Below are 20,059 nucleotides of genomic sequence, written 5' to 3'. Positions count from 1 at the left end.
TTTTCGTAGCCATTTTGTAACAGTACAACCAAACCTGCCGAGAGCTGAGCTTTCCCAGGGAAGGAGGGTGGGCGCATGGGAATCTATGAAAGTTACCAATACTGGAGAACCAAAGTTACAGGTAAGTAACTTGTTTCTTACTCCAGTATTGGAACTTTGATAGATTCTCATAGCTTGTATCAGAGTAGCTAGCAGTAAGAAACACAATTTGCTTCCCTGAGACATCTCATTCTCCATAAATATATATCACATTACTTTTTTTTTTTTATTAAACATAAAAGTACCATGCAATTACATAAGAAAAACACATAGCAAAATGTGCAAGAACCATAACAAAGGAAGGAGGGAAGAAAGGAAAGCTCACCACTCAATGGAAGAGGTTCCTCAGGACTGCCTGGCCCACAGCCGTGTCTTCCTGTACCAAGGTCTCCAGGCAGTAATGTTGTGTAAAGGTGTGCACGCTGCTCCAAGTTGCAGCTCTGCAGATGTCTTTAATCTGGCCACCGCAAAGGGAGCCGTAGAGGAAGCCATGGACCTTGTTGAGTGTGTTCCAATTCTGCCCACTAGAGGCTTGTCCGCTGCAGAATGACAGAACTGTATAGCACTGGAGATCCATCAAGCAATAACCTGCTTGGACAGGGGTAACCCTTTGCGGGGAGCACTGAATGCAATGAACAATTGCGTAGATTTTCTAAAGGCTTTAGTACGGTCCAGATAAAATTTCAAGCACCGCTGCACGTCCAGCGAATGAAGTGCCCTTTCCGCCGGTGTAGACGGCTGAGGAAAGCCTTGAGAATCACCGGCTCATTTAAATGAAAGTCCGAAGGCACCTTTGGTATGAACTTTGGATTAGTCCGTAGAATTACTGTATTTCTTTTGAATTGGAGGAAAGGCTTCTGGATTGTAAGAGCCTGTAATTCGCCAATACGTCTTGCTGAAGTGAGAGCAAGAAGGAGTGCTAATTTCCATGAGAGGAATTTCAAATCCACTCGAACCGGTTCAAAAGGAGGCTTCATCAGCTGGGTGAGAACCAAGTTCAAATGCCATGTGGGAGGCGGAGGCCTCACGGGAGGAAAAACTCAAAACAGGCCTTTGAGAAATTGCTTGACAATTCTAGAGGACCAAAGTCGGCACAGAGGCAGTGCGTCGGTAGCGAGAAACTGCAGCCAAGTGAACCTTGATGGACGAATGAGCCAAACCTGCCTTAGCCAAGGACAGGAAATAAGGAAGAACTTGATGAGGCTGAGGCAAAAAAGGATCCACACTTTGCTGATGGCACCAGATGCAAAAGCGTTTCCATTTGAGATGGTAAGTCTTGTTAGTGGAAGAGGCTCCAGCTTGAGAGAGAAAATCCCTTATTTTGTTCGAGAGAGGAAGATCTAGAAACTCCCGCTGCTCAGGAGCCATGCTGAGAGGTGTAAGGAACGAGGATCCGGATGCCAGATGTAGCCCTGGGACATCGTGAGGAGATCCGGAATCATCCGTAGAGGACGTGGAGGGACCAGAGAAAGAAGGTGAGGCTCCGTGAACCAAAACTGCCTCGGCCAAGCCGGGGCTATTAAGATAATTTTGCATGGTTCCGTCTTGATCTTTCTGTGTTTCCTCGGTATTTACGGAATGGGGGAAAAGCGTACACAAATGCTCTTGTCCAAGCTATCGAAAGCGCATTCCCCAGCGATCCACGATGGTGAACTTTGCTTGTGTAAGACTGGCATTTTCTGTTTTCCGGGGTTGCGAAAAATGTCCTCCAAGACAATCTGGTTTAGTTCCCACTCGTGGTTGACGGATGAAAGCCTACAGAGCCTGTCCGCCTTTTCGTTGAGAACTCCTGGAAGGTGTTCCGCTGTCAGCGATATTCCGTGGAGGATCGCCCATTCCCAAATCCTCTGGGACTCCTCCGTGCGGACGAGAAACGCTGAACCCTGCAACCGCGGCAGAAAAGCTTGAAGAGCCAGACAAATCATTCGGAGTTCCAGGAGGTTGATATGAAGGGGGCGGTGCTTGGGTAACCAATGCCCGCTGACCTGCAAGTCCTGAAGCACCGCACCCCAGCCATCCAGCGAGGCATCTGTTGTGACAATGTGAGGAGCTGGATTGCTTACTAAGGATAGACCTTGGGATAAATTCTCCTCCTGTGTCCACCACAAGGCGGCGTCCCTTATTGCCTCAGTAATCACCACCTTGTAGTTGAAAGAGCCGTGAACTGGTTACCACTGCATGTCTAGTTGCTCTTGAAGAGATTGCATCCGTAATCTGCAATGGGGTATCAGAGGGATGCATGAAGAGATCCCTCCTAGAAGGGATTTGTAACGGCGTACTGAAAGACACTTTCTTTTTCTCAACAGATGAGCCAAGGACTTCAGTTTTTCTTGCCTTTCGAAGGTTGGAGAAGCCTTGTTGAGAGACGTGTCCAAGATAGCCCCTAGGAACCGTGCTCTCTTGGACGGACAGAGCAATGACTTCTCCCTGTTGAGAGTCAGACCCAGATTGCTGAACAGAGTCGTACACACCCCGACTGTTTCCTCCGCTATTAGCCTGGACGGAGCCTTCAGCAACCAATCATCCAGGTAGGGGAAGATTTGATAATGCTGCTTCCTGAAGAAAGCTGCTACCGGTGCCAGCACCTTGGTAAAGATCCTCGGGCAGAACGAAGTCCAAAGGGTAAAACCCTGAATTGGAAGTGGCTCTTGGCTACTGTGAAGCGTAGAAACCTCCTGTGGGCCGGATGAATAGGGATGTGAAAATACGCATCTTAGAGATCGAGAGTGGCCATGAAATCTCCCGGGTTGAGGAGACGCAAGATATCCTGGAGAGAGACCATCCGAAAGGATTGACTGATGAGATAGGTGTTGAGCTCCCCGAGTTCTAAAATGGGTCGCCATTTCTCCGGCGTCTTCTTGACCAGGAAAAACCTGGAGTAGAAACCGTCCCCCCTCTGAGACAGGGGAACCGGTTCCACTGCTCCCTTGAGGAGCATCTGATGAACTTCGAGCCTTAAGAGAGACGCAGATTGTTTGAAGGCATAGCAACAGGGGGCTTGGAAGGTGGTATATGAAGAAACTCCAGCGTATGACCATCTCGAATGATGTTGAGCACCCAACGGTCTGATGTTATCCGGGTCCAGTTGTGGAGGTACTGCCTCCCACAGGTGTCAACGGGGAGGAGGGTACAGTAGGCAGAGCCAGAACGCCGCTATTGTCTCTTGGGGGTGTCACGTCCCTGGCAATTCGGTTTTCCTCTAGTGTTTGAGCGAGAGAGAGACGAGGTCTGGCCTTGCCGTTGTTCGTACTGTGGGCGATACGACTGAGGCGTCGAACCATAAGAAGAGTACCGTTGCTGTTGGTACGAGCCTCTGTAGGACGTGGTACTCTACCCTCTTGCCCCACGGAAAGGAACTTTACGATACTGAAGATTGCCCAGAGACCTCGCCGTCTCCGTATCTTTTTTAATGTCCTGGAGGGCATCATCGACATGTTTCCCAAACAATGCCTCACCAAACGGGAGGTCCAGGATCTTTTTCTGAACCTCCAGTCGGAACCAAGTCGCCCGGAGCCAGCCCTGCCGTCGTAGAACAGCTGCACCTGCCAGTGCACGGAAAGCTGTAGTGGCGATGTCCATGGCGCAGTCAATCACCTCCGCCGACGTAGCCTCCCCCTCCTGAAGAATTTTCTTGGCCTCTGTCTTGGCCTCCGGTGGGAGCTGTTCTAAATAAGGCGAAAGGTCGCACCACATTTGGCGATCGTACCTGCTGAGGATCGCCAACGCATTAGCTGCCTGTACTAAAAGACTCGCCATAGAGGAAAACCGTTTCCCCGCATTACCAAGGTGCCTGCCTTCTTCATCGGGAGGGGTGGTGAGTGAGTGGTGCAGGAGGATTACGTGACTTGCTTTGCGCCGCCTGAGATATTACCGAATCCGGCTTCGGCTGACCAATCAAGGACGCTGGACTATTCTCAGGCACCTTGTACTTCTTTTTGAGGCGCGGTAAAACCGGAATAACCGTAGCCGGGTTCTTCATCGCCTTCAAACCCTCGTCCCAGAGATGGCCGACAATGGGAATGGAACGAACCACTTTCCTGTAGGGCTCCTTTACAATCATACAGGAAGCATTCCGTTTGAACTGACGGCATAGGAAGCTGGAATCTACTGGAGGCTCTTTCCATCAGCTTGTGAAAACCCCCAATATCTGCCGGGGGAGAATCCACCGGACCAGGAGTAGGTGAAGCAGGATCCGGGATTACATAGTCCTCCCCCTCATCACACTGATTAGACGTGTTGCCAGTATGCTGATCCTCGTCCGAGGGATCATCATGAACATCCGGGACCACTGGAGGTAAACCTGGACTGGAAATTTGCAGTTGTGAAACCACCTGAGACGGCTGTCGCGGAGAAAATTCTGTAGGAGCCGATGGAGTAGGCACAGTATGCACTGAAGAGAAAGTCGAAGGTGGAGGAGGAGGAGGAGCGCGAGAAAACCTCTTCCGATAATCCTGTAACATGCCCTGGAGATCTGCCAGGAGCGAAGAAGGAACCGCAATCATACCCTGGCCTGCGCTGTCCTGACGACCATAGGATGGTGGATAGGAGTATCCAAGCGTGTAGTCGCCCTCTGAATCAGTGCCCTGACATTTAACCAATAGTTGTGATGGACTATGAGCATAGCCACAAGAATCCTGATCATCCCCATCAGAGTCCTCTTCTTCTTCAAGCAACAGTGCGGGAGGCAAGGGGGCCACCCTCCTTGGTGATGTCATATCAGGTGTTAGGCGTTTTAAGGAAATTGTAATCCTCTCCGTCGACGAGGTCGTTGACGGAAGCTGCACCGTCGACGGCTGAATCGTCGACGAAGAGATGGGCGTCATCGACACTGTCGTCGACGAGACCGTCGACACGCCTGCCGTTGTCGTCATAGCTCTCGTGGACGACACCGTCGTCGTCACTGTCGTCGACACCCTCGTAGTCGCCGTTATCGTCGTCGACACTCCCGTCAACGCTAACGTCGATTTTTGAATAGAAGGCACCGTTGACGAGCCCGTCGATGGCAGGACTTTCTTTACTTGAGGTTTTGAAGTTTTCGTCGACGGAGTCTTCAGCGGCGTCGCCGACGACCTAGAGTCCTTTTCTGACTTCTCTGAAGATAGAGAAGAGGTCTTCTTTAACACCTTAGTGGATTCCACCACTGCTGGGGCAATAGATAGTCCTTCCCTCTCCTTTTCACCGTGGTGAGGAGATTCACTCGGACTCCGGCTCTCAGACTGATGGGGGGGGGGGGGGGGGTCTTTTTTGAGGCCTTAGCAGGGCGTTCAGAGGATGGTGAAGGGGAAACCCTACCCCTTTTCACTGACCTGCGAGAGGAGGTGCCAGATGATGAGTCCTCACTGTCACTGGACAGAGCACCCTTCCGTGACTTCACCTTCTGGAGCCACGTGAGAAGGCGACCCTCATGGTCCCGGAGGGTCTTTGTAGAGAAGGTGCGGCAGATCTTGCATTCCGCTGCCTTATGATCCGGGTACAGGCAATAAATGCAGTCCTTATGCCTGTCCTCCATGTAGAGCCTCTTTTTGACACAGGTGGAACAAGGCTTGAAAAGGGCTTTCTTCTCCTTGTCAGACATTCCTGAAGGAAAACATTAACAAAGTTTGAAGAAAAATATTTTTAAAAAAGCAGTCAGAGTTGAAGTGAGCAGAGCTCAAAGGAGACTCCCTAAGCACAACATGCGGTAGAAAATCTGAGGCTCTGAGGTTCTCTCAGGAAGGTTCTGTGGGGTGATGCTGATCTGATTGGTTGTTGCTTTATTTCGGTCTCTTTTACAAAAAGAGGTAGATATGCTACAAAAGGGAATGAGGCCTAGGCCTTTTTACTTTCTCATTTGTACCTTCTGCTATGTTATTTTGGGTACCGAGAATCCCATTCCGACGACGGGGAATGATACAAGCTATTGAAATCTATGAAAGTTCCAATACTGGAGTAATATGTTATGTTCATTGCATCGATATTGAATTAGACTCAGATGCAAGTGACAGACATCGCTGATTAGGAGAAAATCATAAGCAGAGTATTTCATAACAATATCCCTTGTTGACACATTTACCCACTTAGATTTGAGTACCCAGGCCCACAAGGTTAGAATGGGTTGCCCATTTGTGCAATTGCAATTTGTATTCACAGCCGGGGAGATGCCGTCAAGCGCATGGAGCACTTTAATGTAGACTGTGAAGTGGACCTTATCGGTCTGAAATGTCTCAGACAACTTTGAAGACCAGTAATCATGTTATCAAGCCAACCCTTGATGGGCAGCATGTGAACACTAAAGTCTTCAACCGTGACTGTGTGCTCTTTGATGGAGATTGTGTCATTGAAAATGGAGATGAATAGGTCTCTTCTGGCCTTTTCTGGTTCTCCTTTCTCTGGATATCCCTCTGGGAGAGTCCTTATGATCTGTTTACTCCTCCTCTGCAGAGCCTGCATGCTCTGGAGGATTTTTCCATGTTTGCGGAGTTTTAATCGGTCTTTCACGATTCTTCTAGGAATATTTATGCAGAACTCACATTCTTTCGCTGAATGGGAGGAGGAAAGACATACTACATACTTTTTGTGCGTCAGAGGCAGCCGTTTTTTTCACTAGAGGGACACGTGATAACAAGGGAAGGCATTCTGTAAAAAGGGCTTCATTCACCAAACGGATGAGAAGATTTCGGGTCAAAGCAAAAAACAAGAAATTTGAAATCCTGAGAGACAATTCTTTGAAATGGATATCTGAAACTACTAATATGTTCTAGGATCCTTTCTCACACAAGTCCGAAAAACGAACTGACACTGTGAGGCAACTACTAATAGAAGGGGATCATGGTTAGTGGAAGATTCAGAACTTTTAAAGTAACGGGGTTCTTTTTTTCTTAACTTAATGTAAGCCTATAAAGCTATGCATTTCTCTCTCAACATTAGACATGTAGACAGCAGTCTGTGCATTAGATGCTTCAATACAGTTTTGAGAAAGGATTCTTTGGAGCAAAAGTGAATACATTTCAGAAACTTCTGTCATTAGGCTCCTGAAGGGTGCTTCACAGCATATGGACATGTTGGATTATTCACACTAACGGTTGTGGGGTCCAGGCAAACAACTGGGAATTATTCTAACATTTATGGCCATCAATGAAAGGTCTATTATGCAGCAGGTTAGGGTTCAATTAGTTCAGTGAGCTATGACACATACTGCTGTAAATTCACATCTTGCTTTTGTGGTCTATTAAAACAGACAATTCAGAAATAGCAGCATTTTACTTCCAAGATTGATAACTGGGCTGACTTAATGTCTTTTCACAGTTAACTTACAGCAGGTCAGTCATTTATGCCAGTAAATGCGTTCAGCTTTAGGGTAGTGTTCTGCACTTCAGTCAGAGGTTCCACAAGCAATTACATTTCAGGAGACGGGGTTACAAGAGGTGAGCCGTAGCCGAGATAAAAATTAATGGACTCGGGTCACAGCAGTAGCGAAGCACGTGTGGGCAGAGTGTAGCACTTGAACTGAACTGTGGATGGAATTTTTAAGCAATGAGATTGTTCGCCAATGTATACACTATATAATGCACAGGGGGACTACAGAAATAGATTTACATGTGCAAACATGCAGATATAAGCTTAATTCAAAAATTATAAATGAATGACAAGTAAACAATTGCCAATGACTTCTTAGAAATAATTGTATGTCTTAACAAGAGAAATTTAGAATATGAGGGAAACACATTAAGGTAAAGAGTGATCTAATAGGACGATTTACCAGGTCTGGCCAACTGTACATTGGAATTTTCTTTTGGAGGGTGAGCTGAAGGAAGTGCCCTTTCTCCTTATATAGAACCTTACTGCAGGAAGCCTCTATCTCTTCGCGGAACTCGCAGCTCCACTGTCGACCATCTGCAAATAACAATAACAAACAGGTGTATTTATGGCTCATATTAAGAAATCCCAAGTCCAATTCACATCACGCATCTATCTGATTGTAGCAGCATCAAAAAACAAAAGTGCACCTAGAACCAAAAGCTGCACAGTAACTCTTTCACTGCCTGTAGAGATTATATACTTGTAAGGCTGCTTTTCTAGATACTGGAGACAGCAATTCTTTGCATTTCACTTAATTGATCAGCATCTATTCCACCTTGGGTTCCCTTACCAAATCTCTACCAGCAAAGACTAAAAGTTACATTAAAGTTATAATGGGACAAGGCATCCTTGGTGCATTTAGAGAAAGTAAACAAAAAGGACAAAAACAACAACAAAAAACTGTAAACCTACTCTTTTACAGTACAATGGAAATCACAACTATAACTCATGGCTGAAGCGAACTTTGATTTTCAAATCTAGAAAAAGGGGATCTCTCGGTTTTGAATGCCAGTGCGCCATAAAAACGAATAGAATTTATTTTCCCAGTGTCATGTGTCTTAGTTAGGCCCACGTAGAACCAATGCTATCTTTCACCATGAACACATTTAAGTTGCCTTCCTTTTGACACAATAACCTTTTACACACACTCGCGTGCATGACAATGCTTCGCTTTAAGATTCCACTTCGCAAGGCCATCATCACGACTTGTTGAACACCATGTCCAAGGCCTCGACACACATTGTGCAAATGTCGTTCTATTTTTCATCCATGAGGCGACATAGCTATCTATAGATTATCTATAGATTAAAGAAATGCTGGCTTGCCCAGGACTCCCAAGGATGCGGTTCATTATAAATAAGCATTTCCAGGTTTAGGTAGAGAAGCGCTTTGCTGTCATTGGCTTCGGCCCAGCAGCTTGCTGATATCTCTGCGAAGGGGGTCCAGCTAGTCACCAAGACGCGGACTTACATTCTTTCCCTACAAACAGGATATTGTTCCCGAGCACAAGCACATACGTATCCAGATCAGTAATGTCAAAGATTCAGGAGAAAATTCAGTCCATATATTCAAAGGAACAGTCTTCTTTATTTTCTTATCTCCCAAAGCTTCATTGCATGACGATTCACAATATGAGGTAAAAACAAAGATTGCAGCCAACACGTGTTTCGTCTTGGGTAAGTAACCCAACGACTTCCTCAGGACTACAAAAATGAAAAAATACTGTTCAAACAATGTGTCATTATAACAAATGTAACAACATGTATATCCAACATAAGAGATCCATTGAAAAAATGATCCAGAGAGGGACCAGGTGAAAAGAATAACACCCAGTGATGATAAACATCAGAAAACACAGTGAACAGTGCTCCAAAACTTCAGCTAAAATAGATCAAGAGTAGACACTAAAGACAAGCAGCTAAAGACCGAAGGTCAGCGAAAGAGTAATAGGTTCAAGACGGAGTCCTACCACATCTAATAAGTCAAGATTAGATGTTAAGACCCAGAGAAACTATAATACACAAAACGCGAAAAAGAGAATAGGAACCAAGACAAGTCAAAAAATCAACAAATTACACCCGTGCTAGAAAATTCATAACTATCATATGATAAAAATACAGGCGTGTGAGGGTAGAGAGTCTATGTTCTATATATCTAGACAAATTCACCCACCAAATCTCATAAAATAGAAGAAGTACGTCACACATAAATATATGCTATGTTCAATGTCGTGTAATTTATGCTTCAATTAATTCTTTTTAATCCAAAGTTCAGCAGTAACAACTGTATAGCTGTAGGGAAGAAACGCACAGATTGGCGAATAGCCATTAATATAAGATCAATGCTGGGGGTCACGTAACTAATATCGCAAAATCTCATTAACCAAATATGTGGAGCATGTAATAAGCTAGGTGACAACACGTTAAACAATTGAATAAAGCATGTAATGAGGCTAGATAATAGCGTGCTAGATCTAATAAAAGAAAACTTGTATCTCAAGAAGACCTAAAATATTGGTCACATGCCAGACACGCACTAGCAAAGAGAAAATAATAACAATAGTTACTTGAGGGCAATGAGCCCCAAGTCATTACTAAGTAATATGCTTCTCTATGTTGTACAGTCAGATTAAAAGTACTTCACAAATTATTTCTATATTTTACCTGAATGGAGCTATCAGTTAAAAAAGGATCAAAACGCCATTTCGAAAGTAACGAAATTCAAATATCTGTAGCCGGAAAGAGAGAAAAAAGAAAAAGAAGAATGTTTCCAATCTATATTCGGTTATAATAAAACACACTAGAGTCGTAACAAGCATTAGTCTAATGTAATTTTGTTTCACTGTCTATTTTGGTCCTACTCGCTGCATAATAGCTGGGTTTGCAAAAACAATTATAGGAATCTCAAGTAAAACATAGTCAAGCAGATTTCCAAGCATAATTTTGTGCCCAAATCATCCCTATAAAGGTATTGGGTCCATGTCAGAAGCCAGGATCCAACCACATACTATAGCACTCCAAAACATTGTCATATACGGAACCACTAAAGCCACGACGCTATGCGTGTCCACTAATACTTTACAGGCATAAACCCATACACATTAGTAAAGACCAGTATGTAAAGAAAACAAAATACCCGATGTCAAAATCTTACCGATAAGGAGAGTGCTCCGTGAGTAGTGAGAACCAATTCATATAAGCCCTGACGCTGTTTAGTACCGCTATTTGAAGCAGCGACGCGCGAGTGGCGTCATTCACGTTGTTTGGTAAAGAAAAGAAGAAAGGACTAACGCACCCGATATATCAGAGATATAGCCGCCATCTTTGAACGGTGGGCTATATAGAAAGAATATATCAAGTAACTACAAATAAAGGGAAAAGGTGTGCACAATACCCATGTGCGGCTAGCCATAGCACAAATTAGGCAATTGGTATCATACTGATCATCCCCAAATAAATAACAGTAATAATATGTACTAAAAAATACCCCCGCAATAAGAGAAAAGGAAAAATTCTGATAATTATCAATGTTCATTTATAGCCAAACGAGGAGAAAGATAGAAAGTGAAAAAGCATCATAGAAAAAGGAGAGCCAAATCACCCAAGGTATCTTTAGAGGTTGGCCTCGGATTGATGAAATCTATTGATTTAGAGTTTCTATACACAAATGTCACAGTTACAACAATACAGAGCATGTATCCTAAGTTTGCAAGCAGAATCAAAGGACCATATCATAAACGGTACAGCACATCTAAACTCATAAGACAAGTATTTCCTCATGTATTTAACACAGCAGAAATGTTAGTATAGCTTACACAGTGTATAGGTGATCTGCCAAATTTTTCCATCAGGGTCTAAAACATTAATTCAGTCCAAATGTAGATCGAAAGCATAGTTACAGTCATGAAAGCACAATACTTATTTAACATCCAGAAAGTAGTGTAATTCATGATCAACATTAATTCCGAGATCCACAGCTCGTAATTTAGAAATCCAACGTGCTTCACATTGACGCAATCTAAGCTCTCTATCCCCACCCCTGGGATCTGTTTTAACAATTTCAATCCCATGGAACTGGAAACTTAATGAAGTACCCTGGTCCAGACAGATTGCGGCATGGTTGCCTATTGGGTATCTAATGTCCAGATTCTTCAAGGCACGGAAGTGTTCAGCTATTCTTTCTTTAAGTGGGCGAATAGTACTTCCCACATAGATTTTTTTACATTTACACTGAATCACATAAATAATAAACTTAGTCAGGCAGTCCATGTGGTCATGGATTCGGAAAGTACGTGAACCATTATACTCAAATTCTTTAATGCCTTTCCTCGCTAGCCTGCACATGCTACAATTGCCACATGCATAGAATCCGATTTTGAATTGTTGGAGCCACATTGTATTAGTTTGTGATTTTTTAGGGTAGCTTGGGCTGATAGTGCTCTGTATTGTTTTCCCCCTCCTGTATGTAATACTCGGGGTCTTTGAGATATGAGGTTCCAATATTTTGTCAGCAGTTAATAAAGGCCAATTATCTTTAAATATCCTGTAAAGTTTATGGGACCAAGGATGGTAATTCGTTACCAATCTTATCTGATTACTTTTTACTTTACATTTGGAGGTGTCTTTTAAAGTATCGGAACGTTTTGAGTCGCATCGTTCTCTCTTTAGCCTTGCGGATTGTTTCTTGTGGATAGCCTCTAGTAAGGAACCTGGTCTCAATATCTTTCAGATTTTTTACGAAATCATCATCTCTGCTACAGTTCCTGCGGGCCCTCAACATTTCTCCAAAAGGGATAGCATTTATCTGGCTTTTTGGATGTGCACTACTTGCGTGCAATAATGAATTGCAAGCCGTAGTTTTACGGAGTATCTCACTCTGTACCTTACCCCCTTGATGAAAGAGTTCCAAATCAAGGAAAATGATCCACTCCAAATCTGATGTCATGGTAAAGGTCATATTGAAAAGATTGGAATTCATATGTTCGAAAAATTCTACCAAATCTTTGTGATTGCCTGTCCATATAAACAAGCAGTCGTCAATATACCGACCATAATACAGGTTAAATTCATGCCACTTGGCTCCCGACGGGCCCCAGATATGATCCGCCTCAAAAAGACCCATGAAGAGACATGCCAGAGACGGAGCAAATCTGGAACCCATCGCCACACCGCAGGTCTGTAAATACCATTCATCATTAAAAATGTAGGCATTATTTTCAAGGATAAGTTGTGACATTTCTATTAGCATCTCTGAGTGTTCAAGTCATTTAACAGGCCTTCGGTACAGGAAATATTTCAATGCCTGAATCCCATGTTCATGTAAGATGTTTGTGTACAATGAGACCACGTCCATTGTAACAAATCTCATGCCATGGTCCCAAGTAAGATCATTTAAAATGTTGAGTACATGCTTAGTATCCCTGATATAAGATGGCAGGTTATTCACATATGTCTGTAAGAATGTATCTACAAATTCTGCTAGTTTCTCCATAGGTCCTCCGATTCCAGATATTATAGGCCTACCTGGGGGATTAAGCAGATTTTTGTGAATTTTTGGAAGAGTCAGTGGTCGAAGTGGGGAAAAAAAAGTAGGGGAAATGTGGGCGGAGACTCAGGGGGCGGGAATAACCCAAGGATTGGATTAGTGGGCGGAGTCAGAGGTGTGGCTAGAAATAGCAAAACATACCAATTTTTGAACGTTTGGCATTTCACTGACCAGTTACAGCTTATAACGTTATTTAATTCAAAGAATCAATAAACATGTTTATTTGAGGTTTAATATATAAGTTGTTTATATTTAATTCATTTACAATGTGGGACATGTTTCCAATCACAGAATATTCCAAATACGCTTATAAGTGGAATCATAAGCCATTTGTCTCCGAGCCATGCAGTTTCTTTCATCTGCACTTCTCCTCCCTTTTTCTAACCATTTCTGAACATAAAATTCAGGTTTAAATTCTATGACAGGTGGCCCCACGATATTTATGAACATTGTAGAAGACAGACGATTGATTGATATTCTGTTCCGCAGTGGTGTGAGCACATCATTCATTACACTAAAGCCCCGTTCACATTCAGCAGTTGAGGTACAAAAGGTGTTTATAATGTGCATTAATGGTTTCAGGCTTTAAGAGATGCAATTTTTATTTTGTTTGTACTCTCTGAAACCAAGGATGTACTGCCTGGTATCAAATACATGCAACCTGCTACAAAGGTTTTGTAATTCTCCCTCACCGTATAAGATGTCTACTGGATCTGGCCAATAAACTGGTTGTAGGAGTTTCATTCTATGTACTAACTCTTTGTATTCTATTTCATCATTGTTTGTGGTTGTGCATCTAGAAACATTTGATGCATTAGACATTGTCATCCTTTTTCTCAGGTTATTTGCTAAGCTCCTAAAGAACTGTGCCCTATTGATGCTAACACAGCCTTTGTTCTGTTGCAGTCCTACACCAGCAAACTGCATCCGTTCAGCAGCATCTAATGCAGTTGTAGCAAACAAAGGGCCCAGGTGCATCAGCCATTGATTCAAACACTAAAATCTGCATCTGTATTGAACGATCGGCCTCATATATGGTCATATCACGCCGCTGCAGCCTTCTGGATAGGTCACCCAATTCTGTGAGAGCATCATATAAAATGCCCATATTTTCAACAAACACCAGGGAGGTTAATAAACGGTTTAAACCAGCATATTTCCTCTGCTCAATGTCACTCCTCGTTGAGTCTTCGGAAGATTCCATGAAATGTTTAATAAGTCCTTTGTAGTTATTCCAAACAGCTCTCACAGATCTTTCACTTGAGGACACCCAACGTACATCTAGCACCTTTCCAATTGCCAGAAGTCTTACTTCTACCTCCAGAGCACATTCCCCAAGCTCTCTCTGATTTTTCGGAGAGGCATGGTAGGTGGTATATAGTTTATCCCAAAAAAATTTGAGCTGATTAATGCCTGCGACTTGTTTACAAACATCACCCACAGCAAGCTCCAGCTTGTGGTTAGCACAGTGCCATACACTCAACTGTGGATATTTCAGTTTCAGAAGAGTTGCCACACCAGAATTCCTACCTATCATATTGGAAGCACCATCTGTTACAAGCTGAACCAAATGACTTTTTAAATACTCATCAGTAAAACCGTGTCTCTAAGCATGCAAGTAAGGCATCTAAGATTAGATCTGCTGCTGTGCTTGGCAACTCAACAAGGTCCAAGAAAAAGGTCAGTGGCTCATTGTGTTTATCAATACATGCTCTTACACAGATAATTAGTGTGGTCAATTTACTATTTGTGAGCTTAGGGACATATTTATGGGAATGGTGGCGCAGGGCAGCACAGCAAGTTACTTTGCTGCGCTGCCCTGCGTCACAGGGAAAGGGCGGGAATGTGCCGTATTTATCCAATATGGTGCATTCCGGTCTTTTCCTCCTGCACTGGCGCCATTTCGACAGCCTAGCTTCAACGCAGGCACACTTGCCCCATGGTGCAAGGGTGCCGCCTTTGCATGCAAGATTGTTTTTAAACAATCTTGAGAGGCTTTTTCATCCTTCTATGTGGGCTGCAGAATAAAGCACAGTTTGAAAGAGGAAAAAGCAAGGAGAAATAGATATTTCTCCTAGTTATGCCTCCTCTGGGGCAGCGCAAGATTTTGCCGCATTCCCAGGATTACAAGTCCTTGTAAATCTATGAATGCGTCAAAAACCGTGGGGGTTGTGTGGGAGACTTTTATTATTGCAGGAAAACTACTGCGTGACAAAGCCACTGCTGCTCTAGGGTGTGCTGCTTTGTAGACCTGCCCGCAAGACTGGTGGTGAACCTGGGTATGAATTGTGGTGGACAGGGCTTCAAGTTTACCCAACTGGCCGCCGGTAGGGTTCACCTGCTGGTGCTAAGAGACCAGGGCTTCTACGGTCTAGTGGGGCCTTCTAAAGTCTATCATGGGTGCTCCCTCAGGAGTGGTCTGATGGACAAGGCATGAAGGCTGAACCAGGTTCCCCAGTTCCAAATTTGGTAGCTCTGGCCATAATGCCACATCCTATCCCCACCGAGCACCCTTCTGCCCCACTGAGTGAAACTCGCACTGTCTTCACCTACAACCCAATTCTGCCCCATTATAAGCACCTGGATGGGACTCATTTCAAATTAGGCAGTGCCTGAAAAAAAGTAAGAACATTCTGGGAAAAGCAAATACTCATAGGGAATGCAGGATTATGTAAAGCATGCAAAATATAAGCAGGAACGACATGTTACCTTAACGCTTTTACTCTTGTTCAGAAATCAATGAGTATTTTTTGTCTCAAACATTGAGGACATGAATATAGGGCTCCTCCTGTACACATGTGTTAAGCAGGGCTCAGAGACAAAGGAACTCTTCAAGAGAATCTGATCTGACTCACGGAAACCCACAAGGGCTCCTTCTTATCCACAAATTGTGCACTCTTGATTGTCAGCACCAGGATGCCTGTTAGGTGAAAGTGCGCTTTACAAGTGAGATAAATAAATAAATAAATCTTATTCATGTCAGCCAGCTAGCTGCTCAAACATAGTATAGCACATATGTATTCAAGTGTCCTGCAAAGAAGAATGAGTGCGAGTAAGTAAATGTGGGTGTGAATGATTGAGTGCCTGAATGTAACTGAGCATGAGTGAAAGAGTGTATGTCGATGAAAGTGAGAGAAAGTGAGTGAGAAGGAGTCACGTAGAGTAAGTGAAACTGTAAGTTAGAATGAGGTAATCAGAGTAGGAAAAAGTGGTGAGACTGAGTGAGTGAGAATTTGATACCGAATGTTGAAAAGTGAGTGCAAGTGAGCAATTTTGAGTAAAAGGGAAAGTAAATGAGAATGAATAATGGGGGTAGTGAGCCTGAGTGAGATAACATGTGAGCAAGCAGGATAAAACACAGACCTTGGCAAAGTGGAGGTAAATATTTACTTATGGGAGGAACATATTGTGCATCTTGAAAAAAAATGTGGTCAACTCCTGGGGATGTTGTCCTGGCACAGTAATGGCTTTTGAGAGAATTTGTGTAAAAATGGGGTGTTGAAAATAAAATGCAGTATTTGACCCTATAGTTTTTTTTTCAAAATTATCTTGGGAGTAGCAACACCCAGACTGCAAATCCTCCGGGCCCTCCTTTATCTCTTCTTAGTCTTACAAGGCCCAGTAAATCGCACTCTTTTCCAAATCTCTTTCTAAATATTATCACTCTCAAAAACTGTTTTTTCTGTGTAATTTTCCTTTGATGGGAAGAGGAGGTTTTTGAGGTGGTAGTATCAGGCAAGTGACACTACTTGGGCTCCCTCTGTTCGAGCCTTCATGGAGGATCCCTCTTCATTGCTACCTCCACCTGACCTCAGACTCCGCAACGCACTCCCTTACAGGCTTGATTATCCACTACTCCTCTCCAGTGCACCTTATCTCACAGCTGACCTTGGGCCCCAGCCCCATATCAGGCACCATCGGGCTCCACTTTCATTTTTCCCGGTAAAAACATTAGTAAAATCACCTTCAAACTTAAAACATTGAATATAGCAGTAAATATAATTAGCACATACTTTAAAGTATGTTCCACAGTAGCCCTTATGACCCGACTGCTAATTAAATAACCAAAACAGAAAGGCCATGACAAGGCCGGCTTTAGGCCATGACAAGGCCGGCTTTAGCGCTGATGCGAAAGTCTTTTTTGGCGCAACACCAATAATCACTGCCATACGCCACAAGTGCTCCTCATCTCCCCATAGCCCCTCCCCCTCATGACCTCCTCCTCGGATTCCCTCACTGCCACCCTCCACCAGTGCCCCTCATTTCGCTGTAACCCCTCCCCCTCATGACCTTCTCCTCAGAATCCCTCACTACCATCCTCCAGCAGTGCCCCTCATCTCTCCCTAGCTCCCCCCTCCCCCCCATGACCTCTTCCTCGGATTCCCTCACTGCCACCCTCCAACAGTGCCCCTCATCGCTCCATAGCCACTCCCACTACCTCCTCCTCGGATTCCCTCACTGCCACCCTCCAACAGTGCCCCTCATCTTTATGTAGCCCCTCTCTCATATGCATTTCATTTGTTGTGTAGCGCTACTCATATCAGTGTAGTGTGTGTCAGTACTTTACACCACGCACACATTATACAGAGACAACGAATCATACAAGTATGTAAATCAGCCTACAGGGAATGTCACATAAGCCAATGAGGATTACAAGGTGTATGAATCACATGTCATCCATACTGGTGGGCAGTTATTTTAAGAGGGTTTGGTCTGGAGAAGCACAAACTCAGGATTTAAAGAGTACTCCAGTGGTTAGGGGTTGGCTTTACTGATAAAAATGTATATCTGCCCAAAGATACTCATTTTAGCAACATTAGAATAATGAAAGAATGGGGAAGTTCTAACTAAATCACAAAACAAAAAACGCGAAGTTCTAACTATATCATTCAGGTTTGCATGCAGCTCTTTGATGACAGTTCATTGGTCACTGTCCTATGTTAGGATTGTAACTTCTGAACTGCACGTAACACAAGGATCTCTGTCACAATGACAGTAACCCACTGAGCTTCCACATAAAATACAGTTCATCTGCACTTAACTACTAACAGAGAAATGATTGCTCTCCAGCAGGATCATTAATACCCAGCGTTATCTGGGCATTTTTTTATTGTCCTATTGTTGTTCTGCATCAGCCATGATAACGATAAAAACGGATTAAATGAAGCACACACAAAGTACATGTCCTGCTGCGCCTGTGCAGAATTTAAAAAGAAAAACAAATAGTGACACATTCTCCTACCTACTCCATTAGTCAATCTTAGTGTCGCAGCCTGAAGTGATGAGCAGCTGCAGGGGTTGGGAAAGGTGAATCAAAATAAACAAACTTCTTTTCTCCTGCGCTGCATAGAAAAAGAATATACACGCAGCAGGACAGTAGGCAAAGGTTACCGCGGCCAAAGAAAGGATTTGTCGCCTTTCGCCATGCCCCTGTTGGAGATGAAGGGGTGAAAAAATAAACAAAGCCTCGTTAACATGTAAATGGTCTTTTAAAGACCTGTGAAGTACTCAGGTACGGCTGCGATAATCTCTGAAACTGTCTGTGTGCGCGCGCCCGGGCTTTGAAGCACTTTGAGCCCCATGGCATTTCGCGCCTGCCTTCAAGCCCTTACTAGAACCGGGCCTGAATTAGGGCAGTCCCGGGACGCTTTTTTTAAATCAAGAAGTAGGGGAACGGACTAGCATAATTTTTAAAAGTAGGGGCACGCCGTGCCCTTCCGTTCCCCCCCACTTCTAACACTGGGAAGAGTGTATATACAGGGATATTTAGGTTTCTCTATCCTAAGGTATGAGTATTCCTGTGAAGATAATAGGCCCCGATCTCCCCATTTGAGTAACTCTGAGTTGATTGATTTCACCATTGTGAACATGGGATTATTGTCAATTTTTCTATACCATGTCTGATTATTCAGTTGTGATAAGATCTCCAAGTCGTATTTAGATTTATCCATTACGACCATATTTCCTCCCTTATCAGCTTCTCTAACTATAAAGGTCCGTATCTTTGGCTAGTTGATGAAGAGCCTCACGTTCCTTATAAGTAAGGTTGTATGTTCTGGGAGTATATTTGTTTGAAATCATATGCTTATCCCACTTATCAATCTCTGAATTGACCATTTTATGAAAAAGGTCGATGTTATTCCCGCTAGTAAGTTGGGGAGTCCACCGAGATTTATTCTTAAGGCCACTATCTACACTTAGATTAGTTTGGTGATCTAGTTCCGAGGCCACATCTAAGACATTAATGGGAGCATCAACGTCTTCATTCAGAGACAGCAATGTGGTGACATTATGTATATCATGAATCGACAATTCCCCAATGGCCTGTGCACATTCTTTGAATACAACAGATTTAGGATTTTGTTAAAAAAACTTTTATAATTTCAGATGTCTCACAAATTTGAATACATCAATTTTAACATCACTGACATAATATACCCAGGTTGGACAATAATTCAATCCTTTCTGTAATGCTGTAATTAAATCCTTTGAAAGTGATTTACTTGACAGATTGATAACCTGTACTTCTTGCGCCTGCTCAATATTCATTATCTGTTCTTGTTCCAAGATCTTGTATGTACCCTCTCTCTTTCCCCTACTTCTTCCTCCCCTTTTCCCCCTCCTTGTTTGTCTTTGATATCCTGTCTTGGTCTCATCTCGTTTCCCTTGTTGCCCATTCTGATTCGTTACACTTCCTTTAAAAAAGAATTGTCAGGTGAGGACACCAATGGTCTCGTACTCTATCCCTCATCCCCACTGCTAGATAAATTACTAGAGTAACCAGCACTAATGCCAGTAACAGTAGGTGTCATATTATCTGATTTTGTTAGATCTTTCTTAACAATATCGTCAAATTCTTTCCCTTCAGGTAACCAGGGTTGGGTCATCTAGTATGAGGATTCTTGGCAGAACACACACACCCTAGACATGTAGGTTAGGGACTGCATAGGAGAATGTAAGATTTTCTATATTGTTCTATATGCTTGCATGTATACATTTCTTTAGCATGATGGTGGGAGTTTTTATTGTGTTCACTGCCCTGGTATTTTTAATAACTTTTATCTGCTTCTGTCTATTGATCATTGCAGCACATATACTCTATAGAAGAATCATATTGGTTAAATAAACATTGAAAATG

General features: G+C 43.4%; 1 protein-coding gene across 9 annotated transcripts in view; it reads right to left on the bottom strand.

Moving 5' to 3' along the window:
* The window catches only part of USP19 (ubiquitin specific peptidase 19), a 638,025-nt gene that overhangs the window by 462,898 nt on the left and 155,068 nt on the right, over positions 1-20,059 (bottom strand). For all 9 annotated transcript variants that reach the window (XM_085624327.1, XM_085624331.1, XM_085624330.1 and 6 more), the window contains one exon: positions 7,778-7,911. In XM_085624327.1, coding sequence (XP_085480453.1) covers positions 7,778-7,911 — 134 coding nt within the window. The remainder of the gene's footprint in view (positions 1-7,777; positions 7,912-20,059) is intronic.

Source organism: Triturus cristatus, chromosome 9 (assembly GCF_964204655.1).
Source record: "Triturus cristatus chromosome 9, aTriCri1.1, whole genome shotgun sequence".
Lineage (NCBI taxonomy): Eukaryota > Metazoa > Chordata > Amphibia > Caudata > Salamandridae > Triturus > Triturus cristatus.
Note: the sequence above shows the minus strand (reverse complement) of the source record. Positions and strands in the feature narration are given on the sequence as shown.